Source organism: Leptinotarsa decemlineata, unplaced genomic scaffold (genome assembly GCF_025532065.1).
Source record: "Leptinotarsa decemlineata unplaced genomic scaffold, Ldec_3_MD MMD2_tig00000505_RagTag_RagTag, whole genome shotgun sequence".
In the NCBI taxonomy this organism is placed as follows: domain Eukaryota; kingdom Metazoa; phylum Arthropoda; class Insecta; order Coleoptera; family Chrysomelidae; genus Leptinotarsa; species Leptinotarsa decemlineata.
The window spans coordinates 5,822,151-5,844,794 of NW_027412549.1; the positions used below are offsets into that span (position 1 = coordinate 5,822,151).

Below are 22,644 nucleotides of genomic sequence, written 5' to 3' on the forward strand. Positions count from 1 at the left end.
CTACGAGGGTTGGCACAATAAATAAATCACACATCAATTGATAAACCGGCGACATTGCAAACAAACTCCCCGTGTTGGGAGTTACGGATACCGAACGGCACTCGATCTAATCAAATATTTACCTGAGTGAGCAGAGTGTTGGCAAACAGTAAACTAGTTTCTTGCTGGTCCTTCATGATGTCTGCGTTTTCGTGCATCCCGAAAACTTCCGGATGGGTAATCAAAGGAAGAGACCTCGTATAGTTCATGAATTCTTCGTATTCCGTCTTGTCCGGGCAATAGTAAACTCCTGAATGGAAATAAAAGAAACAGTAAGAAATAATTCATTTTAGTTATTACTGTACACCTTGACTTTTTATACAGGTTTATTGACTATGTGGCATAAATTCAAGATACTATTCAATGGATATTTTGTCCTTTGATGATTTTTGAAAGGGCGCTTTGTTTCGAAGATACAGAGCGAAAGAGAATTTCGACAATAACAATTTATTACCAAAAATGACATGTAATGTTTCTTAATCTACAAGAACTGTTGAAAATGACAACCCCCGCTCGGATGCAAGAATCCAATCTTCTCCTCATCGACTCCCGAACCCTTTAAAAAACATTAGGATCGTTTCTGATTGCGTTACACTCAGCAAAGTGAATGTCTGCAGCCGTTCGTGGTAATCGGAATGTTATTGATAGGTACCAACGGAATTGTAAGATTTTTTATTACTTGGTAGGTCTAGTGTAGTACGCTATACTTTTCGGCTACATTTCAGCTACGTTAATAATTTTAAAATTACCAAAATTGTTATTGTCGAAATTCTGTTTTGCCCCGTATCTTCGAAACAAAGCGCCCTATTAAAAATCATTAAAAGACAAAATATCCTTAGAATAGTCCAAGTAATAGTACCTTGATTTTTTGCTGCATGTTTATTAAACACCCTGTATAATGCAGGCGACATTTACCACATCAATACTTAATAATGAAAAAAAATTGTTTGGATTCTTACTTTAATGGACATTATCCTAGTTGAACATGTACCAACAATAAATTAAAACTGAATATTCAATAAATGTGAACAAGTTAATAACGAGAACCAAAGAGAAACACGTGAGAGGCTGTTAAAAAAATGATAAATCCCTACTATATATACGGTATCAGGCGAAAACTACTCAACTAATTATCATGAAATTTTGTACACATGTTCTTGAAGGTATTAGAAGTAACATAGGATAATTTTTATAAAAAAAAATTATGTGAAATAAAAAAATTGTTTGTTAAAAAGTCTCAAAATCTAGCTACTTTAACGTCATCTAGCATTCCAGTAATGAAGTTCCCACCCTTAGTACCCTAATACCGTCGCACTATATTATTCACAGTCACGACAATATCCAATCCAATTCAATCCAATCCAATTGACTATAGTTTCAGCTGTTTGGAATTTTTCTATATTTATTGTTATTTTCTTCAGTCATTTTTATTTTTAGGTTAGGTGTCATTTATGTGGTTAGATGCCACTTAATTATCTATATCTGTAGAGTAGGGAGGGTGAGTGTAAGCCACATGTGATCCATTGTACATCCTCCCGAGGAGTTGTCCTTCTAGGTTATCGTCCATCCTGTTTTTTCCAGGAAGGTGGACAGGTCGCTGGGAGACATCTCCTTTATATCGGCAGGTGTAGGCCAAGACTCGCCGAACACACACTCATTTATTGACGATAACTCCGGCAGTCGCACAGGACATGCCTGACAGTCTCATATTACTGTTCACACATCCTGCATAGAGATGTGTCCACTAGCCCCATATTATGGAGGTGTTTCCTTAGTTGACAGTGACCAGTTAGAAATCGTAAGGCGTAGATTTTTCCATGTCATCGCCAGATATTTCTTCGGCGCCAGTTTCCCAGGGTCGCCCAAGGTGATCCTGGCAAGATTACATCCTTTGATTCCATTTCATCCTATCTCTTCAAGGATTGAGCATGGGTGTAACATTTGACTAGTTCCGCAATTGTCGAAGTCATCAGGCCGTGGGTGCCACTGGGTCCTAAAATTCTTAGTCCAGCCGCTTCCTTTGCTAAAGAGTCGGCAATGCGATTACCTTTACTCCTGTCGTGCCCTTCAACCCACCTCAGGATAATGTTATTATCTACCGAATCTAGTACTAGCCCTGAGATAACACGCTGTCTCTTCAAGGCTAATAGTGCTTGTCTGCTATCAGTGCAGATTGTTATGTTTTTGCCAGAAATTCCTTTGAATATTACTGGAGTTTTTTCCCAATACCAAATCGTTATTTTTAACACCTCGACACGTGTTTCGATCACCAAGTGATCATCTTCAAAGAGGAAGATTTTAATTTTCCCGATATAGCCCATCTTATTTTGTCCTCATCAATTACTATACTAGCATATTGCCAGTCGTATTGTGAGAGTGTATGCCACTTAATTATTTTAACATTTGTTGTTGCAATTCAATAAAGCTTATTTTAAATTTTCGAAACTTCATCGTAATGTAGCTGATTTGAAAATAAATGTTAATGAACAGCAACAACACAGAATGATATATTGAAAATTATATATAAAAGTGAGATACACTTTTCAAAAGTGAAGAATGAAACCAACAGGAAATTATGAAATAAATATAAGGATAATTCCCAAAGACTCACAATTTCGAGGTCTTACCATTTAACGTGTGATTCCTAACATTAAATTCCTACGAATTGTGAGAATAACGCTTTTTTGCTTTCTACTTGTCCATCATCAAAGAATGGAAAACTTAAAAAAATTGCAAAACAATAGTAAAATGTTTGTTGCTTGGTGAAGCTGTATGGTTTTTGAAAAAAGCAGTGTTACTCAGTGTTTCAAGCACTTTAGACTCAATCACACAACTAATAAATGCAGAAACAATTTCATATATCTCCGCTGTGGGGGAATACTCTTGCATGCCAGACAACTGTGAATGCGATTATTTGAATTCAAAATATGTTACACATTTTTGGACATTTCAAATTTCGGCGTCAGTCAAGACTTAAATATTATGTTCCTGTAATGAACTGTTTGGAACCTTTGGTGTAGTAATAAATAGTACTGGAGTTTTAACTTAACATAAAAACCGTTATTTCAACACCTCGACACGCATTTCGATCATCAAGTGATCATCTTCAAGAGGAAGATTAAACTAAACATACATACAATGTTATCCTCATTTATATCAAAGATATTTCTGCTAGGTACCTGCGTCTTAATTGTCTTAAATTAATTTTACAATAATCTAGTTTAGAATCACAGATAAAGCCATTCGTTTGTTTCATGTCGTTTTGTATTGGTGTTGTCTCGGAAATTTGGTTGTTGCAATGTTTTTTATTTTTTTTAAATATGTATCTAATGTGTCTGATGGTTTTTAAAATAGTAATATCAGGTTTATGTTATATTAAAATATGTTTTTTCCATCAACTTGCGCGAGATAAGGACTATCGTGGTCTTACCTTTCAACGTGTGTTTCCTAACACGGCTTGGATAATACCAAGTGAAAATCGATCGTTCAGCTTGGGGCTTGAACCAGCGACCAACACGGCGGTTGATTTGAGTGAGTGAACAAAGCACCCACGTCGAACCTATCGGCTACCGTCCGACACACAAATCGATCAATGGATATCTATTGATTCAATTACGTATTTTCAGTTAATGAAGAAATTCCTAGCAAAGAAACAAATAGACGGTCCACACGAAAATGAATACAAAACATAAGTTGAATGAATCGGTTACCGATTGTGTTAAAATTGAAACATTAACTACCAAATTCTCAAACAAAATAAAAAAAGAACATTTCATGAACTTTTAAAATGAACGTATAATAACTACCAATTTCCACTTTAGAACACAGATTGAGAAGAGGAGAAGAATTCAATTCTATTTGGTCGCTCAGTAAATTATCAGAAATCTCAAATCAATGTATTTCTAAGTACTCCAAAATATTGAGTTCTCAACCCATTTTTTTCAAATGTAACACTTCATAGTCGTGGTTGAACTGTCAACTGGAATCTTCACATTTAAGAAACTACGCATATTGTCATTTATTCTTCGGGATGTTTTACCCCGTTTGACCAATATAAAGTTTCGAGCAAAAACCATCAGTCAAGTGATACATTCCTGTTCTATCTGGCATTAAAGTTTAATCTTATTGTTGATTGATCAACTCAATCCTAACAAAGCCACCGTCGTTCATATCATTAACAGATTGAGGAAGATCACTCACCAAATAAAGAAATTAGCTCCAATAATAAGCTGGATCGTTTGCTCTAGGCAGGTATGAGCCACAATAAACCCTTGCGGGTTGCAGTGGAGGATTGAATAGACCCACTGACTTTGGACATCCCTTAATTTCTACACTAAAAAGCACCACATGATAGTTTTTATTATCTGTTCGATGATTTTGAATATTGGATATATTTTTTGAAATATATCCATAAGACGTGGAATTATATTTCCAATTATCGAGTGAAACCGGGCAGCCATCCAGCGGTAATTCAAGAAAGTTAACTATGACAGTATGTCAACGCCAGTTAGTATAGTTCAACGATAATTGAATTTTGAACAATAAACTCTAGTCGGTGAAAGCAAAGTTCCGCTTTCCTAACCCCGGATAAACTTTTCCGCTGCAATACATTATTATAAACGATTCTGCTGTGCCATTGGTGGGAACTTCAATCTTCGTTCGAATGCGGTTAAATATATATACGATACATGTCCTGAGAACGTCGCGAGGTAATCGTTCAATGGAAACTTTTCCAACGTTCATTTCACTGCGAATAATCGAGGGACTGACCTGTGGGATCGAAAGGATAATTCGGGATTTCCACCAGTTCTCTGCAATAAAACTTTCTGAGTATCGTCGAGAGAGTTCGACGGTCCCAGTCGTCCGTCACTCGGCCACCGTAGTTGCACTCTCCTGTTAAGTAGAGCAAAGCATCATACTGGATATCCTAAAAAAGAAATGCATCTAGTTCAAAATCGGTATTTGACAATCAAATTATGAATTTAAGAAAAGCGGAATTCGAATTCAAACTGACCGGAAAACCCTAAAATTTTTTTGCCAGTCACGTCGTAACCGTAGGGTACGCCACTGGCAAAAATCACAAGAAGTCATCATATAAACACCGTCGAACTGCTGTTGCAAAATCAAAAGGAAAAAGATAGAAATCTTTGTGAAAGAACAAAATCGTAGAAATGTGATCTGACTCTATAATACAAAAATATATTATAAAATACTTGGACAGACTTTTATTTCTGATTTATTATTTTGCATAAAACTCTGTTTCAACCTACAGCCTTATAGATCAACCCCTTCAAAATTTTGTAATGAAAAGAGTTGGGTTTAGGTTTCAATAGAATTTTTTTCATTTCACTGGTGCCTTTTCAAGAAAAAAACATTTTAAATGCTGATAATTCTAAACAAAATAAAAAACGCAACGGCATATTATTGTTAGTCTGATAGCAACTTTGCCCCAATTCAATCATCTTCGTATCTCCCATAGTTTCCGAGATCCCAATGGTGTGGATTGAATTTGAAATACCCTGTGTAGGGCATACAAAGCTGGAAGAAGAAATCAATACTTTCAAAAAAAACTTTTTTTTTCTTCCAGTTTGTACCTAAAAGAAATTTCCACTGTGAACGAGTATGCTCCACATATCGAGTGAATTTGTAAAAATGCATTTCGTTATTTTCAAACACTTTATAATTATTCTATGACATTATATTTATTTAATACAATTTGGCTTGCACGAGTAGTAGAATTTTCTTTCTATCCCAAATCGTCTAGTTAATATACTATCTTGTTTCTCATTATCAGATGCTCCATGATGAGCAGATTTCAACAAAATATAAAACATTTGGTCTGAAGCTTATGGTTCGGGAGCTACAAATTATTTGAGTTGAAAACGAGCCACCCTGAATAACTTTTGGAATAATGATTTTCAGGTAAAATAAAAAAACACCTCAACGATAGAATACAGAGGAACATATTTTAACATATTCGTTCTAGAGACACATATGGAAGAAATAAATCTGAAAAAGAGATTTTTTGTTGATTCTTGAATCAAAATCTAATTACTGGACAATGAGATGAAAAACATTTCTATAGTAAATGTTCAAAAACGTTTCCACCAACTTCCATACAGTGGTACAAACGAGCTTCCATTGCCACCCTCACATGGTTGAGAATCTCGGGAGTTATTTCTCTGTAATGCCTCATGATATTCTCTCTCAAATCTTCTAATGTTGTTGGTTCTATATCATATACTTTAGACTTCAAATGACCTCATAGAAAGAAATCTACAGGAGTGAGATCCGGAGACCTTGGTGGCCATTCTGTAGGACCTCTTCTGTTAATCCAAGTACCAGGAAAATGATCATCCAAAAATTGTCGCACTGGACCTGCAAAATGAGGAGGTGCGCCAGGAGGTGCACCATCCTGCTGAAAAACTATTTCGTTTTTGACTAAATTTATATCCTTCTCAAATGCCCTATTGATGCACGGTATTATTCGATTCTCCAACATATGCAAATATTTATCACTAGTCAAATTATCATCGATAAAAAAGGTCCTATGATGTGGTCACCTAAAATTCCTGCTTAAACATTCAGTTTTTGAGGTCGTTGGGTATGAACTTGACAGTACAAATGCGGATTCGTATCACTCAATTATCGACAATTTTGCCGATTCATCTCTCCATTCAAACTAAAAGTACATTCTTACGTTACGTCTATCGAAATCATCTTCATTCTAGTCATGATGAAATTTGTACTTATGAAGGATCCTGAAAACATTTGTACGGCTGATTCCTGATTTTCGAGATAACTTTATAAGAGATTGCGAATTTTCCATTAGTCCAACGTGCCCTAAAACTGCAGTACAAATAGCTTCATCGTTGACAACTTCTGAACGGTTATGCTTTTTATTGCTAACAGATCCAGTTTCCATAAATTTGTACAATAATTTCTAAACGTATTTGTGTCCTACATTTCTTCCTTGATGAGTATCATTGAACATACAGGCATAAGCTCTAGCAGTATTTCCATTCTGGTAGTACAAACTCACTATTTCAATCCGTTCTCGAAGCCATTGCTTCTCAAGAATTCACGAAAACGGAAACACCAATTGTAACTTCACCTGGTAGGTAATCGTTATTGTTGAATGAGACAAATAAAAAATGAAGAGAATATCGAATTCAAACTTTACTAGGCAAAATAAGACATTTTTGAAGTATACTTCAGAAAAACACCTATGAAACCTAGGTAACAGATTGTACAGAAGTTCATTCAAGGTGGTTCGTTTCCAACTCAAATAATTTTTAGTTTCCAAACTATGAGCTTCAGACCATAATGTATTCTACTTTGTTGAAATTTGTTCATCATGGAACATCTGATAATGCAAAACAATTGATACATTTAAAAAAATGGTCACAGGGGTGCGATAGGGAAAGTTAGATCAAATGTGTATATGTCAAAATGCACCCTGTATACTATTGTTGAGGTGTTTTTTTTTATTTTTCCTGAAAATCATTGTTCCAAAAGTTAAGTATTCAGGATGGCTCGTTTTCAACTCAAATAATTTGTAGCTCCCGAACCATAAGCTTCAGACCATATGTTTTATATTTTGTTAAAATCTGCTCTTCGGACATAACAGCTTTGAGTCTAGCCATTTGAATATCGGAACGTTCAGCTGACGCAAGAACCATGAACCATATTGATCATTGGATAATCACAGGCTTTCTGACACTTTTTATTTTTGGTAAGGGTATTTTTCGTTTAATATAACCATTTAATTTCACCATTCAAGAAATACGCATCAGAAATTTCATACAAAGATTTGGAAAGAATGAATCTGATCAAATGACGAGAACTGTTATAAGAGGAAAGAAATGCTGACACTGCGAGGGATGAGGCTAATCGAATACCTAAACCACCAGAGTTAACTGGGAGAGTAGCTTGACTCCAAGTGATATCTTCGAATTGATTATTGGTAGTTTTTTGTAAAGATTGGCGTAGGGTGGAATCAAATTCCTGTAACTCATTTTGACACATCCAAGTTGGACTGCATCTCAAGGTATACAATAATTTGGGGATTGCCAAACAGTATTTCAATAGAAGATATGCTATATGGAAAGGAAGACTATTGAGACGAGATGACAGTAGAATTAGAGACTCTGTTTTCTGTATGTTATAAAGAATCTACAGAGAAAGAAGCTTCCAATAAAGACCAGTGTGTTTTGGGGACAATCTTAATTTGTGGAGAAATCATTGTGAAAGGATTTGTGAGCATCTGAAAAGGGGCAAAATTTCACCTTTGTTGAAATTGAATTCAAGTCCAACATCATTAGAAAGATAAATTATTTTTTGAAAATCCTGGAGAACAGAATCTATATTACCACGAATTGAACCATCGTCTAGGTACCACCAATTGATATTGGTGTTGATAGACTTTGTCAGTTCATTCAAAGTGAGGCAGAAAAGAGCAGGACCTAGAGAATCGCCCGGTTGAACCCCCCTCTGAAATAAGATAGTATTTTTTCCAAGGTTCAAAAATGTTGAATTTCGATAACATTAGTTGATAAAAGGAAAAAGGTGAGGAATAATTTCGTGGGTTTTTCGTAAAATGATGTTTCTGTGAATCATGTTGAAAGCGTTTTCATAATCAAGTTTAACAAAAATTTGAGAAGAGATGCTCATTTAAAAAGAGACGGGCAGCATGTGCAACTGCTTCGCATACCCCAGGAAATACAAAACCAAAATTCACTTATAATGAAGATAATATTACCCCCTATTTTTTGGCGAAAAAAAATTTGAAAATCATCCCCTTATTACCAACCCAGTTGAAAATCTTTACAATTCACTTTAGTTATTTATTTTTAGTTGTTTTAAGTGGTCAGTTTTGAAAAAATTTGCTTGAAGTGAAAAGGACATTTTTGTATTTGTGCAAATATTGCCTTTTTCAAAATTTGACTCATTTGTGGCTCTAAGAAGCTGATTTTTAGTTTAATACGATGACTGGTTCCATTTTGGCCATTTCATATTTGTTAATGGTTATTTAATGTGCCCATAGTTCCGACCTATTTTCCCGAGACGTGATCGGGAGATTTATTTCGCGAAGGAATTGAACTGAAAACAATTCAAGTATATAAAAAGCAGAATCGAGAGAATGGCATTTTCCTTATAGCAAACTTTCATCGATAAATCTGTGATTAAGTGAGACATGAAAAATTGGGAAAAGTGGACTCGTTTGGTGAATGCGAATGAAATGTTTCCACAAGTTTTGAAGAAAAGTTGAGAGATCAGCGTCAAAATATATCTAATGGTTTCCATAACTCATCAATAACCGAAACTATGAAATTTCAGTGAAACCGATTTATTTTTTTTATGTGTTCCTATTTTTAAAATATGCAATTGAAATAATGATTGCTCGTCTTTCGAAATATATTTTCCAAATGTTACGTTAAGTCGTAATGTTTTGAATAAATTGAGTGTTTCATCTTGTTATGTTATCCGGAATGGTGCCGATGAGGTAATTAGATAATGTCTTATTCCAAAACTTCGAAGTTTCCTATTGTAGATAATGGTGTTCCAAGTAAGTGAAATTTCATATCGTAATTCTTCCATATATCATATGTAGCGTTTTTATACATGATATCTGATTGAATTCTCTAAGAAATGAATGGAAAAAAGTGAAAATGTTCATATGAAAATAGTTATTTCGAACACACTTTTTTTCGTATAATTCAATATTCATGTAAAAATAGTTTATTCAGAAGGATTCTTTCTTCCAACTTGTATCTGAAAGCAACTTCTATGCATGATCTACAATTACATCCTTGTAAATAGTCCCTTTAGAACTCAAGTGCTTTCTTCCTTCCTCCGGAAGTTTTTCCAGCAATTTTTTTATAAAGATGAAGAACTGGAAGACCAAATACCTCCCTCTGCCAATATTTTCTACTCTTGAAAATATTTTATGATACCTTATATTATAATCTCGTAATGATCAGTCATTTACTCACCTCATACTCATTCAAGAACATCTGTAGTTGCATAACACTAATTCTTAAATCAGTCTCGTTGAACTCGTAAGGGATGTTCCAACCTAGAGGCCCAAACTTTCGCCTTTCCTGTACAGACGCATGAAAGAAGCATAAGCCGTAAAGAAGTTTTTTGAAAACCGCTGACTGTTTACAGTTCTCGAACCATTCTGCGTCACAAATAGGATCACTCAGGTAGGATCTGAAATACATACATACACATTTGTTGAAAATATAGTTATTTTTCATAAATCTATCACAGGCAAATTCACTTTCCCTCTGAAATTTCGGTCCCTTTTGATTTATTCATATCTGGCTTTGTTTTCGAGAAAAAAATTGAAGCCACTTCATTGCAAATGACGGAAAAATCTGATTTTCTGTCAATATTGAAAAAACATTCGCCCATTTGTCCCAAACCTTTCATTTTTTATTCCTCTCATGTCGAGCTACTAATTGAATTTGACTCAGTCAGTTCAGAAGCGTTTTGGAAGGCAACCGAGAATTTCCTGAAGTAATTTTTTATTTTTGGTTTTCATTTTATGTTGTCCATGACAAGTTTTCAGAATGAGTTACAGTGACTTTTTTTCGGAAACGAAACTAAATAGGAAGAAAACACAGGAAAACAAAAGGCTGTATTTTCAGTTGTTTGATCGAAAAGAATAAACTACATAAAGAAGGCTGAATATTGATGGCTGTGAGCCCACTGAGACACCACTGGATCTAATAATTTTAATTTCATTGAGGCTAAATCAGCTCCTCATTACTTAACTAACTAAATAACCATTGAATTTCAATCAAACCGGTTTAATAATATTCATGATATTTCATAAAAACCGTTTTTCTAACTTCAGAAGCGAAGCCAGTGCAGATATATATTCATAAGGACTTTTCTTTAAAAAATAACCTAATTGAGGAATTGAGACGTTGTTCACAAGTGAATTTTCATTAGTTTTCAAAACGGGAAAGGATTATTTTCCGCAAAGTCAACGATCTAAAAAAAGCTAAGTATAAAAATTCCATTTCTGTACATTGATTATGCAATTTGTAGCCAAAATGTATGAATACAAGTTTTGACTAATTAGACTCTTCAGTAACTATTTGGACGCAGTAACTGTTTGGGGTAAACTTTTCAGCTTGTCCTTGATTCCGTTTCAGCAGATTGCATATTGATTCAGTTTTGTTCATTTTTCGAATTGTGGAAAGTTGTATTAAATTTTTTTGTATTTCGATGTGTCATTTTTTTTTTTATTCTTTTTTATGGATATAGTTGACGTACCTATTCAAAACATTCATGTTTTTTTGGGGGCAATAAAGATCGATATGATATTAATGTTTCATTTTTCCTTACGATGTCCGTAAGGGTTAAAAGTAAAAAAAAATTTAGTCGAGCGCGTCAGATTTTCTAAGGGGGTGTTAAGTGCAACAAAAAAAAAGCTCTCATTCCATAATCTGACGATTTCGATCTGACGAAAACTCGCGCCGTTATTATAAAGTGCAAACAAAATTCGCCATTTTGAAACACTCAAGCGCTTCAGATTAAGATATATATTGTTCATCTTTATGTTTTAGACGTGCTATCTCATCATCTGACGATTATCTAGAAGGATTCGTTTAATCTGACAAAAACAATATTTTTTTTATTTTTTTTAATTCATTGAACTCAATTAATTGAAAAAAATGGCATGCAATTAAATGAGTGTATGTTGTTTAAGTAGAATATTTGTATTTATAAGGAAATAATTTAAGAAAAAATGCTAAAAAAATTAAATTCTTTATTATCAATTGATTAATTAATGAAGAAAATGGAAATGAAACTTTCTATGTTTTTTACCACTTTTATTTGTAACTAACGTTACTGCAGTTTCATCCTATAAAGACATTCATTCAGTATTATTGTCTCTGATGGAATCCTCAGAAACCCACTCATTTCAACACTATAATCCAGAAGATTTCAACAGATCATAATAAACTATCGAGCTGGTTTAGGTTATAATAGCAAATGAAAAGACTGCTCAATCAGAAAGAGTGAGTATTGCTGAATGAAAAAATACTTTCAAGTCGAACAGAGTTCGTAAATGACTAAATTAAATTCGTAAAATATATCGTGCCTTGACATGACACCGCAGAGATGGCACCCAAATCACCCGACTTACTTCACGCGGCCAGATGCAGAATAATCATTTGAATTGAAAATGCCTTATCGTACCAATAAGTTTCGATCAAGAAAGTAAGATTTTTGAATACCATACATAAATTGTTGGTATTTGATGTGAAATTCGGAGTCAGTTCGTTCTTCATTTCAGTCTCTTGAATCTGTTCATTGTATCGAGGAGTTCCACTCGATTTACAAACTCATTTCAATGGTTTCAGTAGAATTAGAGTCTAGTCACTATCATAATCATAATATCCAACAACATTTATGCAAAGTTTTGATATTAAGTCACAATCATGTTCGAATATTTGATTCAATTGATTCAATTTGATTAGGATACTGAACGTGATTGAAATTGTAAGAATGATGCATAACTAGGCCTTGAGAAGCACGTATGATTTAAGAATAACGACACCTAGATGTCAATTTCATGGCTGTCAGTTTAATCGCTGTTGGAAAGAAACTTTTAATCGCTATAAAACTGTTTTGGTGGCCTAGCTTTCAATTTTTTTCGTTATTTTATCGGTTTAAAGGAAATACTCATCAACATTCAATCAGCAAGCACCAGTCAATTCAACTGGAAAACGAAATATACATTTTTTCCATTTTCCAAAACCCTACTAACCTTATGATGTTATTCTTCAGTCCTTTTGGTGGTTCATTGGTCATTTTCACTCCATTCTGCAAGACCAGGACAGGAAAATGTTCAGCAGGATAAGACGTCAACCACAATCGAAAGTCTGGGTGGGTTGAATCTGGAGTTAAATTTTCACAGATCTGTAACATCATGACGTTTATTGTTTACTAAAACATTCGTAACATTTCGAATTACGAAACCGAAACTCACTCGTTCCAGCGTAGGCATGAAACTCTTCGCCAAATGGCAGTTCTGCAAAACCACCCACGTACCATTTTTGACGCCTTCGTCAATCAGTTTGACTGCAATCGGACCTTGTCCTTGTCCTAAAGACAACGGATAAAGCCGCGCAGCACCAAAGCCCTGATCGTCGGCAAATTTAAGAAGGACGGCAGTCGGATCGGCACCAGGAGTTAGAATGAAAATTAGAGGAATACAGCAGTGAGAATCGGCATAGGAAGACGTCAGGTCAAAAGGTGGTGGTTCAATATATTTTTTACTGAGGTGTGCTGAAATATGTCAAAGAAGTGCGTTATGGGGCAGTATATTTGAAATTACTTGTGGTCTCAGATAAAACAATGATATTTGTTTAGTTGAAACTATGAACACAGTTGAATGAATTTTATCAATGACTATAATCCTATAGAAAACAATAGTGCAATTTAGGTACATTGCATAGTTCAAGTAAACTTTTTACTTCATCGATTGACCAGATGATTGACCAGTTATCATATGATCGTATGAGGTATAAAGAATTGAGAAATTATACCTTGTCAATAGTTAGAACTGAAAAAAGGACATATCTCAGTTCTGAAAAAATACCACGCAAAACCACGCAATGTTCGTTCAAAAAACAATATTCATTACCCAATCACCTCTCGAATCCCAATGAAATAAACAACTATTTTGCCCAATTCGAACCAAATGTTTCTAATAATTGTGATGAAAATATTGAATTTTATAGCAATAATTATTTAATCAGGCAAGATAACTTCTCATTTCGATTCGCTACTTAAGAAGCTATTCATTTAATCCTGAATGATATTAAAAGTCAAGCTTCAGTGGTTGATAATATTTCTATCAGAATGTTGAAACTTTGAAGCCCGTTTATAGATAAATATATTACACATATCATCAATTGTTGTTTTGAACGTTCATATTTTCCAGACTTGTGGAAAATGGCCATTGGGAAACCCATTCCCAAGAATAATGATCCAGCTAGTTATTCTGATCTCAGAATTATTAGTATACTTCCAACCATGAATAAAATTTTTGAAAGAGTTATTTATTTACAAATTAATGAATATTTCAATACCAATAATCTATTATCACCATCGCAATGTGGTTTTAGGCAGGGTTTTAGCAGCTCTTGCTACTGTTACAAAAGACATTGTTGAGGGATTTGATAAGGGAATGATTAGCACTCTGGTACTACTAGATTTTTCGAAAACATTCGATACCATCAATCATGAGCTGATTTGCATGAAACTCAAATATTATGGTTTTGATAGTGCTGCCTTATTTCTCATCTGGTCTTATTTATTTGGTCGATCTCATAAAGTTGTTGTTGATGGTTATCACTCCTTACCTCTTGATATTCTATCAGGAGTACCACAGGGTTCCATTTTGGGACCTTTATTGTTCATCATTTATACTACTGACATTATCTCGTCCATCAAGAAATGTAAAATACAGACACAAAATCTCTTCAACACTGATCTTGATTTGATCAATGGGCTATCAAGTGAACATGATTTGAAAATTAATCCTAATGAAATAATGATGATGCACTTTGGATCGCAGAAGAATCGTATATTTGCAGAAAACAATTTCCGTTCAGAAGTAGGTCATACTATCTTGACTCCTGTCAATACAGCTAAAAACTTAGGGGTCATGCTTAGACTTCGCCAAGGAGTACCAGAATCTCCTGTAATCTATTTTCATGTTCAAATATATCTCTGTATTGTTTTTTTTTGTATTATCAACAAAGCCGATTTATTATTATTATTATTATATTGAACACAAGAATTATAAATTTCATAACATATTTCAATCTATATTCTATATACTGATATATAATATACCGTTGAAGTTGATGTACCGTAAAATTTTTTATCTAAATTGTTCTAAATAATATTCTGCGATAACATGTATCTACCTCTTATGTAGTAGCCACTATATGCAAATAAATACAATTGAATTGGATACTTTTTTTACAATGCACATTTTAGAAACATATGTCAAATTCTTATAAAAAATGATACAATTGTTGTTTCAAGTATTCAATACAGATAAACTTTCTCTTTTAAACGTAATAATTTGGACGAATCGTTTTAAAGTTATTACGATAAGATTAACTTGACGCAACGCAGTAACCCGTTACGCCTCGCGTCTACTGGAAGATGACGGTGAATGATGCGCGGGGGTAAAGGGGCGTTCTAAGCAATGAAGCGCCATCGCCGAGAACGCAACCCGAACGCTGGCAGACGCGTGAGGGCAGACGTCGTTGACGGTTGTGTTAGTTTTGCGAATTTCTTTTAGGTAACTTAATTCGATTCTCGAAGCTATTCAGTGCAGTTGGCATATTTTTTCAGTTACTGTATTTTTGGGAATCAGTAAATATCACGAAACTTAATGTGACAAACCAAATTCTATGCGGGCTGAGCCACGGAAAACACTAGTAAAATATATAAAACTGAAACGAGTTTAATCTAAACACAAACTCAAAATACCACTTGAATAAAAGGAACAAGAGAATAATTACATTTTCCCACTTTTTTTAAACTAATTTCTAGAAACATGTTGTTTTAGAGTGATTGTGAGTTCATCATAAATAATAACTATTGTATTAATTCAATTTTTTTCCAGGTTACCCTGTTTAATATTGTACTACTAAATCAAGCTAAACTAAATCAACTCGAGATACTTTTGAAAAATATAATTACGATGGTGTTTGGTATTTTATTCTGAATGCATTATTTTGGACTCAACTGAATATAAACCTAAAATTATAGATATACGCGAATATTTTACATTTTCTTCATTGATTATTTTTTATTTTCTCGTTGTTATGAACATAAACTAGGATTTTGCTATATTAATTTGTCTCCAACCATATCAGTGTATTGAATGTTTTCCTATAATTCATTAGTGGAATATTTATACTACTCAAAAGATCACATATATAATAAAATGTAGCATACTTTTGAATATCCAGCATTTTCAAGACGTCAATTTCGTAAAAAATAAAGAAGTCTCGTTCCATTACAACATTAAGTATACATTTTGAAAAAATCTGATCATTGGAGTTTCAAAGTTTTCATTTTTGCCCATTGCCTTCGTTTTCAACATGTACTTATATAGAATAATATAATTTTTTGGAAACCATTTCATTTCTGACTGCATTTTATTGTTTTTTTGAAAGTGTCTTGTATATTGTGTTATTTGTATAACAGAAAATGTGGCAAAGTAGATTAATTGAAGTATTTATAAATATCATTGCAGAAAACCAATTAAAAATGTTTGCAAACCCAATAAACTTTTGAATATAATATGTATATACTCTGAAACTCAGATTCCGACACTTGGCAAAAAAATAATATAATGCCCCCTGTTTTCACATTCTGAACTGATATGGTTAGTCAAATTTACCGGCAATTAAATTCAAGTGAATTCAAGTATAGAAAAATTGTCAAATTATCATACATACGTGACAGATATATAGAAATCTCAGATAAAAGAAATATTTTTTTGATAATTCACTTTTTCTCTCTCCATATTCTCTTCACATATTCTCATTGGCCCTCTTTGATCTGTTGAATCTTTTTTTTTCCAATTCCAGTACTACTTTATGATTAACGTTTTACTTGATATTCTTTTTGCTGTTCATTTTTTGTCACCTCTCAAAGAATAGCAGATAGTGTGATTATTTCAGTACTTAATGTGAAATGAAAATACGTCATGCATCAATTTCTATAATCATCCTTATTTAATATTTATGGCCATCACTCACCTGTAACAAAATTTTGAACAGCGGGCACAACTTTATCAAATCGCAAACACCTCAATAAAAGCAATTTCTGCAAGTCGTTCAATTTTTTGTCCCAAGGCGCAGGTAGCGGACAATCTTGAGGTTCTCCTGAATCGAATATTTTCTTCCACTCCTTCACGTGACTTGTGAAATGTTTAATAATACCTCTATAAAAAAACATATTTCCAATTATGTGACTGTTTGAAAAAAACTATTTGTGTAAAAAATTAAACACGTTATAAATGATACTTGTGATGCACTGTTCGTAACCTTTGGTGTAGTAATGAATATTACTGGAGTTTTTTCCCAACACCAAAACGTTATTTTAACACCTCGACAAGTGTTTCGATCACCAAGTGATCATCTTCAAAGGAAAGATCATATTCCTCTTGAATTCATAATAGTAGAAGAGCAGAATTGAAAACGACCTTCATCCACCTGTTTAATAGACAAAAGGTATTTTACAAGAAGTTTAGTATTCAAGTAACAGTTTATCGTGAGATTTTCACAGATTTCAACACCGCAACAAATGTTTTTATATGGGAATGCTGGAGGAAGCTATTGTACAACGAAACACACGTGGTACGAGTTTGTAAATTGTTCAGTAAAAACACCACAATGAAGTGTTACTTGAATCCGTTATGAATTTTCAAGTATCTGCTATTTCTATCACATATGGAATTTAGTATGTTAGAAAATAAAACCCACATGGGTTATGATCAATTGAACATCAAAAAATCACTTTTTTTACACATTACACTAATTTGTTAATTGAACAAACGGAAGTATGAAACCTATAAAATATATAAACGTTCGATTGGCTATTTTTTCTTGGTGAAACTATTCAGTTATCAGGTATAAACTGGCAACTCACACTCATCTGTTCAATAAATAAATCTAGCAAAAATATGAGGCTCGCGAAAAATTTGGCCTGAATAACAATTAGCGAGCTTTAAAAGCTGAATTTTGATGCGAAGGAAAACGTTTGGCACAAAGAGGTGAGTGTGAAGTGTGAATTACTTGTACGCTGTCAGTTCATAAAATAAGGTGAATTTTCATTTTTCTAAAAAATTAAGTCGGTGTTGACGTCATTTAACTATTCATAAGCGATACTTATGCGACGGTTTTTTGATAAAAACTAAACATGCAAAGCAGCAGAAACTGTGAAGATATGTTTGAAATAAATGTACCCAGTGGCGGCGCAAGATCTGCATTTAATGTGGGCAAGGTACATTTCGCGAGGCCCTCTGGTGATGCAAGAAGAAGGGTTTATAAAAAAATAGAATAAGACAATTTTTTATTCATTAAGAAACACCAAAACTTCTACTTGTGTACTTTTTTGGAACATCAAACAACAAAATTGAAAATAAAAAAAATCGACTGAAAAGTGATAAAAAAATAATGTCTGGGTCGCCGTATTAAAACCGCAGTGAAAGTCTCTGAAACTGTTATTTACCCACTTTAATTAAAAAAACAAAAATTTTCTTTTTTTGCTGAACCAGATTCCCATTTTCTTGCTTTATCTCTATCTCTTTTAGTGCCTAAGCCTGAAATGATTGATAAATTAGAAAGAATGCACCAATATTGTATCCGTAACCTGTTAAAAAAATAATAACATTTGATGGTACATTTCTCTTTCTTTAGATACCTATAATTAACTTATAAAGAATTGGACTAATGAGTTTGAATAAACATTGGATGAATAATATAATACATAATAGTATTACTTTGTATATTACCTACTTCAATATTTCACGTAATATATGTTTAATACAATATAATACACATAAAGAAAAAAAGGTGGATTCTAGCAATTCCAGTGAAATAAATTATATCTAGACATAATGTTTAAACATGTGATGTTTTGTAAAGAAAACTATAAAAAATATGAGTTTAAGTATAATGATGAATAAAATGAACACATATGCTATTATTTTTCTTCACGACACAATCCGAATTTCTACTTATAAAACACTTTTTATCGTTTTGAAACTATGTATTTATTCTCACCCCAAATACTATTAGAAATTATACTATAGGAACATGGAGGGAGATTGCACCTGCTTGTGATACTTTGATTGGTTTTCCATTAAGGGGAACTCCCGAGGTTTCTAACCGGGGATTCCCCGCGATTGCCTCTCAACGCCAAGCATTGTTGCCAGACTAAATAAAAACGAAATGATTAGAAACTACAAAGATGAGAATTTTTTAAATAATTATTTTGTAATTTACCATAGTTTATCAGAAGAAGAAATATTTTTAGGAATTTTTCATTCATATGCTTTCGTGCGCCGAAGAGTTAAATACCTTTAGGTTGAGAATTTTCTAATGTATTATCTATAAAAAAACCATGACGTGTACTTTTGAATTTTCCATACTTTTTTAAAATCATTTTCGGCTTTGAGGCGCGAGGCCCTTTGCACCGCGAGGCCGTGGGCGGTGACCCACACCGCCCATGCCTTACGCCGCCTCTGAGTGTACCGACATAAAAAAGTAAAAAATCGCTTCGAATGTACGTAGCCCGTGAATTTTTGAACATATACCCCATTTTTTTAACACGTATACTAGTTTATACTTTATTCAACGATAGTTATGTCGGGAAAAAAAGCCAACGTTTGTATATTCTATACTAAATATGCTTTCGATTGGAATAAAATGTTATAAATGAACAAATAACTATAATGATTTTTAACGATCGAGCAGATGAGTGAAGATAGTTTCTTATTCGGATATTAGAGTGGAAATATATCTTAATAAATGAAACACAATTACAAAGATATTTTCAATCATGTCAAACAGCAACAAAGAAAAGGATTACTTGAAGGCCGGTAAGTCATCCAGTCGACAGATTTCATCCCAGGACTTTGAAACGAGCCAATCTGCCGGATTGACATTGGGATTATCTAATCCGACGCCGCCTGTCAACAAAAACATCCATTCCGCCATGTTGATTTCGTTTCTACTCTTCATCAGGTTTATCGTTAGCAACAGCGAATACAACAGCTTATCCTGGAACAAAAATTCAATTCGTTGGATTTCTGATTGACTTCGATCGATAAACTATTTATTCCCCAGGAAACATACAGTTTGTTTATAGGAGGAAAATTTAAAGTCAAAAATAACATGAACAGTACCAAAAAAGTTACAAATGAATAAATATTTCAGACAGAAAATTAAAAAACATGAATATCAGTAATGAGTTCAGAACTTTTACCAGTAGTTAAAAATACTTTCAGCAACATATGTTTTGTCAACTTAATTTTAAATTTCATAATAGTTGTATAACTGTGAATAGCTTCTAATCGTTGGCATACATATAAAATTTGTAATGGTTGAAACAGTGATTGATGTCATTATTCAAAATCAAAAACAATAGTGGCCCCAATTGGGAGCCATAAGGGACACCTGAGGGTACATAAGATTCATAGAGTGGGGCAAACCGTGGGGCAAACCGCGGACACGTGTTTCTGGCTATTGGCCTCATCAGCGCGGTGCAGCCAAGTGTGAAGATGGGCAACACTTGTTTGCCGAAAGCAGCGGTTTGCCCCCCTGTTTGGAGTGTTGTATCGACGAATTTTTCATTTTTGATATATATATATATATATATATATATATATATATATATATATATATATATATATATATATACAGTGTGTCCAAGATAAGGATCCTAAGCATGGGAATCTCAGTAACTGTTGGAGATACAGCTTAGGTTAAATTAGGAAAAAGTTGTGTTCTTTAAAGCTTATTTACATGCAGTTTAGAAACTTGAAGAATTTTCATGGCCTGCTGAGATATTTGGGAAAAACGAGAATTTGACAATATCAATTTTATTTTTTTCTGACTTTATTTGAAATAACACTTTTTCATTGACACTTTTAAGGTACTACACGATGATATTTTTAGATTTTATATCCGACGTTTCGTTTTCAAGAAACCATCATCAACTTTATTTTTTTATATGACCCGAAACAGAAGTACACCCTGTATCTGATTCCATTTTTTATTACAAATTCAACGATGTATCACATGCCATTGTTTTCTTTTTAGTTTAAAGGAAAATTACATTTTTTCTATTTTTAAAAAATCTTTAAGTAGGCGTTGCAAACAAATGCTTTTACGTAAATACCTGTCACCGAACCTGTCAAATATTATTTAATTACACGATAAAATAGTAATGGTCGTTGTTGTTAGCCTGTTTGTCGAGTTGTTGTTTTTAGAGTTATTGTTACTGTTGTCGTCATTATTGTTTATTGTTGAATAGATAATATTGTGTTATTATCGTCGAATATGCCGGGTGAGCATTATAGCCATGAAGAAAAGTTTGACATGCTAACGTGCTACATTTTGTGCCACAAAAATACTGTAAATTCAGCAGCAATGTATCTTAATACATATCCAGAAAGAAAGCAGCCATGTAAGTCCATTTTCTTAGAGCTGGCTCGAAATTTAAAAGATAATGGTTCATTTAAAAAGCCTGTTTTATCTCGAAAAAAGGAATCTTCAGAAGAAGCCCAAAATAATGTTTTACAAGCAGTTGTTGAGAACCCTGAAATATCAACTAGGCAAATCGAAAATAATGTAGGAGTAGCCAAATCCACAGTAAAAATAGATATCACCCCTATAAATTTAGGATTTGCCAAGGACTTAAACCAGGGGATTTCGAACGGCGCCGAAATTTTTGCGAATGGTATACGCGCGTGTGTGAAGAAGATTATAATTTCCCTTCAAAAATAATATGGTCCGAAGAAAGTATGGTCACTAATAATGGTATCTTCAACCGCCGCAATACGCATTACTGGGCTCAGCAAAATCCGCGTGTTAAGAAAATATCAAGACATCAAGAACGTTTTGGGTTTAATATGTGGTGTGCAATTTTAGGAACTAAAATACTAGGTCCGTTTTTTTACTATAATTCTTTGACCGCCGAACGATACCATCATTTATTGCAAAACTATGTAGAAGACTGTTTAGATAATTTACCTCTGGCACAGGTCAATAACTGTTGGTTTCAACAAGACGGTGCTCCTGCACATAATTCTAGACAAGTTCGAAAGTATCTTTCGCAGCGATTTCCTGGAAGGTGGATTGGAACCTTTAGTGAAGTGTCTTGGCCAGCGCGATCCCCTGACTTAACTCCTCTGGACTTCTTCATATGGGGTTTTGTTAAAAACCGGGTTTACCAACATTCTTTTGAAACTGAACAGCAGTTACGAGAATGTGTAACTGTCGCATTTAACAGTATCACACCAGAGATGTTACGTGATGTTTTAAGTTCTACAGTTAGAAGATCATACTTATGTTTGGAAAATAACGGAAACCTGTTTGAACACCTCCTTTGAATTAAATAAAAAATGCGTTAATTTCTTTGTTGTTTTCATTACTTTAAAAAAATCATTATTAACCTACTTAAAAATACATTTTAAAAATAGAAAAAATGCAATTTTCCCTTAAACTAAGAAGAAAACAATGGCATATGTTAAATCGTTGAATTCGTAATAAAAAATGGAATCAGATACAGGGTGTACTTTGTTTTCGGGCTATTTAAAAAAATAAAGTTGATGATGGTTTTTTGAAAACGAAACGTCGGATATAAAAACTAAAAATACAATCGTGTAGTACCTTGAAAGTGCCAATGAAAAAGTGTTATTCGTTTTTTGATAAATTTTCAAATAAAGTCAGAAAAAAATAAAATTGATATTGTCAAATTCTCGTTTTTCCCAAATATCTCAGCAGGCCATGAAAATTCTTCAAGTTTCTAAACGGCATGTGC

The 22,644-nt window shown here is 33.5% G+C and overlaps 1 protein-coding gene across 1 annotated transcript in view; it reads right to left on the reverse strand.

The window, feature by feature from the left end:
• The window catches only part of Dhc36C (Dynein heavy chain at 36C), a 165,706-nt gene that overhangs the window by 22,372 nt on the left and 120,690 nt on the right, over window positions 1–22,644 (reverse strand). Inside the window, exons 45-51 of the mRNA XM_074173808.1 lie at window positions 19,690–19,880; window positions 16,854–17,038; window positions 13,052–13,350; window positions 12,830–12,981; window positions 10,035–10,254; window positions 4,810–4,966; window positions 123–289 (exon numbers count right to left, since the gene is read on the reverse strand). Coding sequence (XP_074029909.1) covers window positions 123–289; window positions 4,810–4,966; window positions 10,035–10,254; window positions 12,830–12,981; window positions 13,052–13,350; window positions 16,854–17,038; window positions 19,690–19,880 — 1,371 coding nt within the window. The remainder of the gene's footprint in view (window positions 1–122; window positions 290–4,809; window positions 4,967–10,034; window positions 10,255–12,829; window positions 12,982–13,051; window positions 13,351–16,853; window positions 17,039–19,689; window positions 19,881–22,644) is intronic.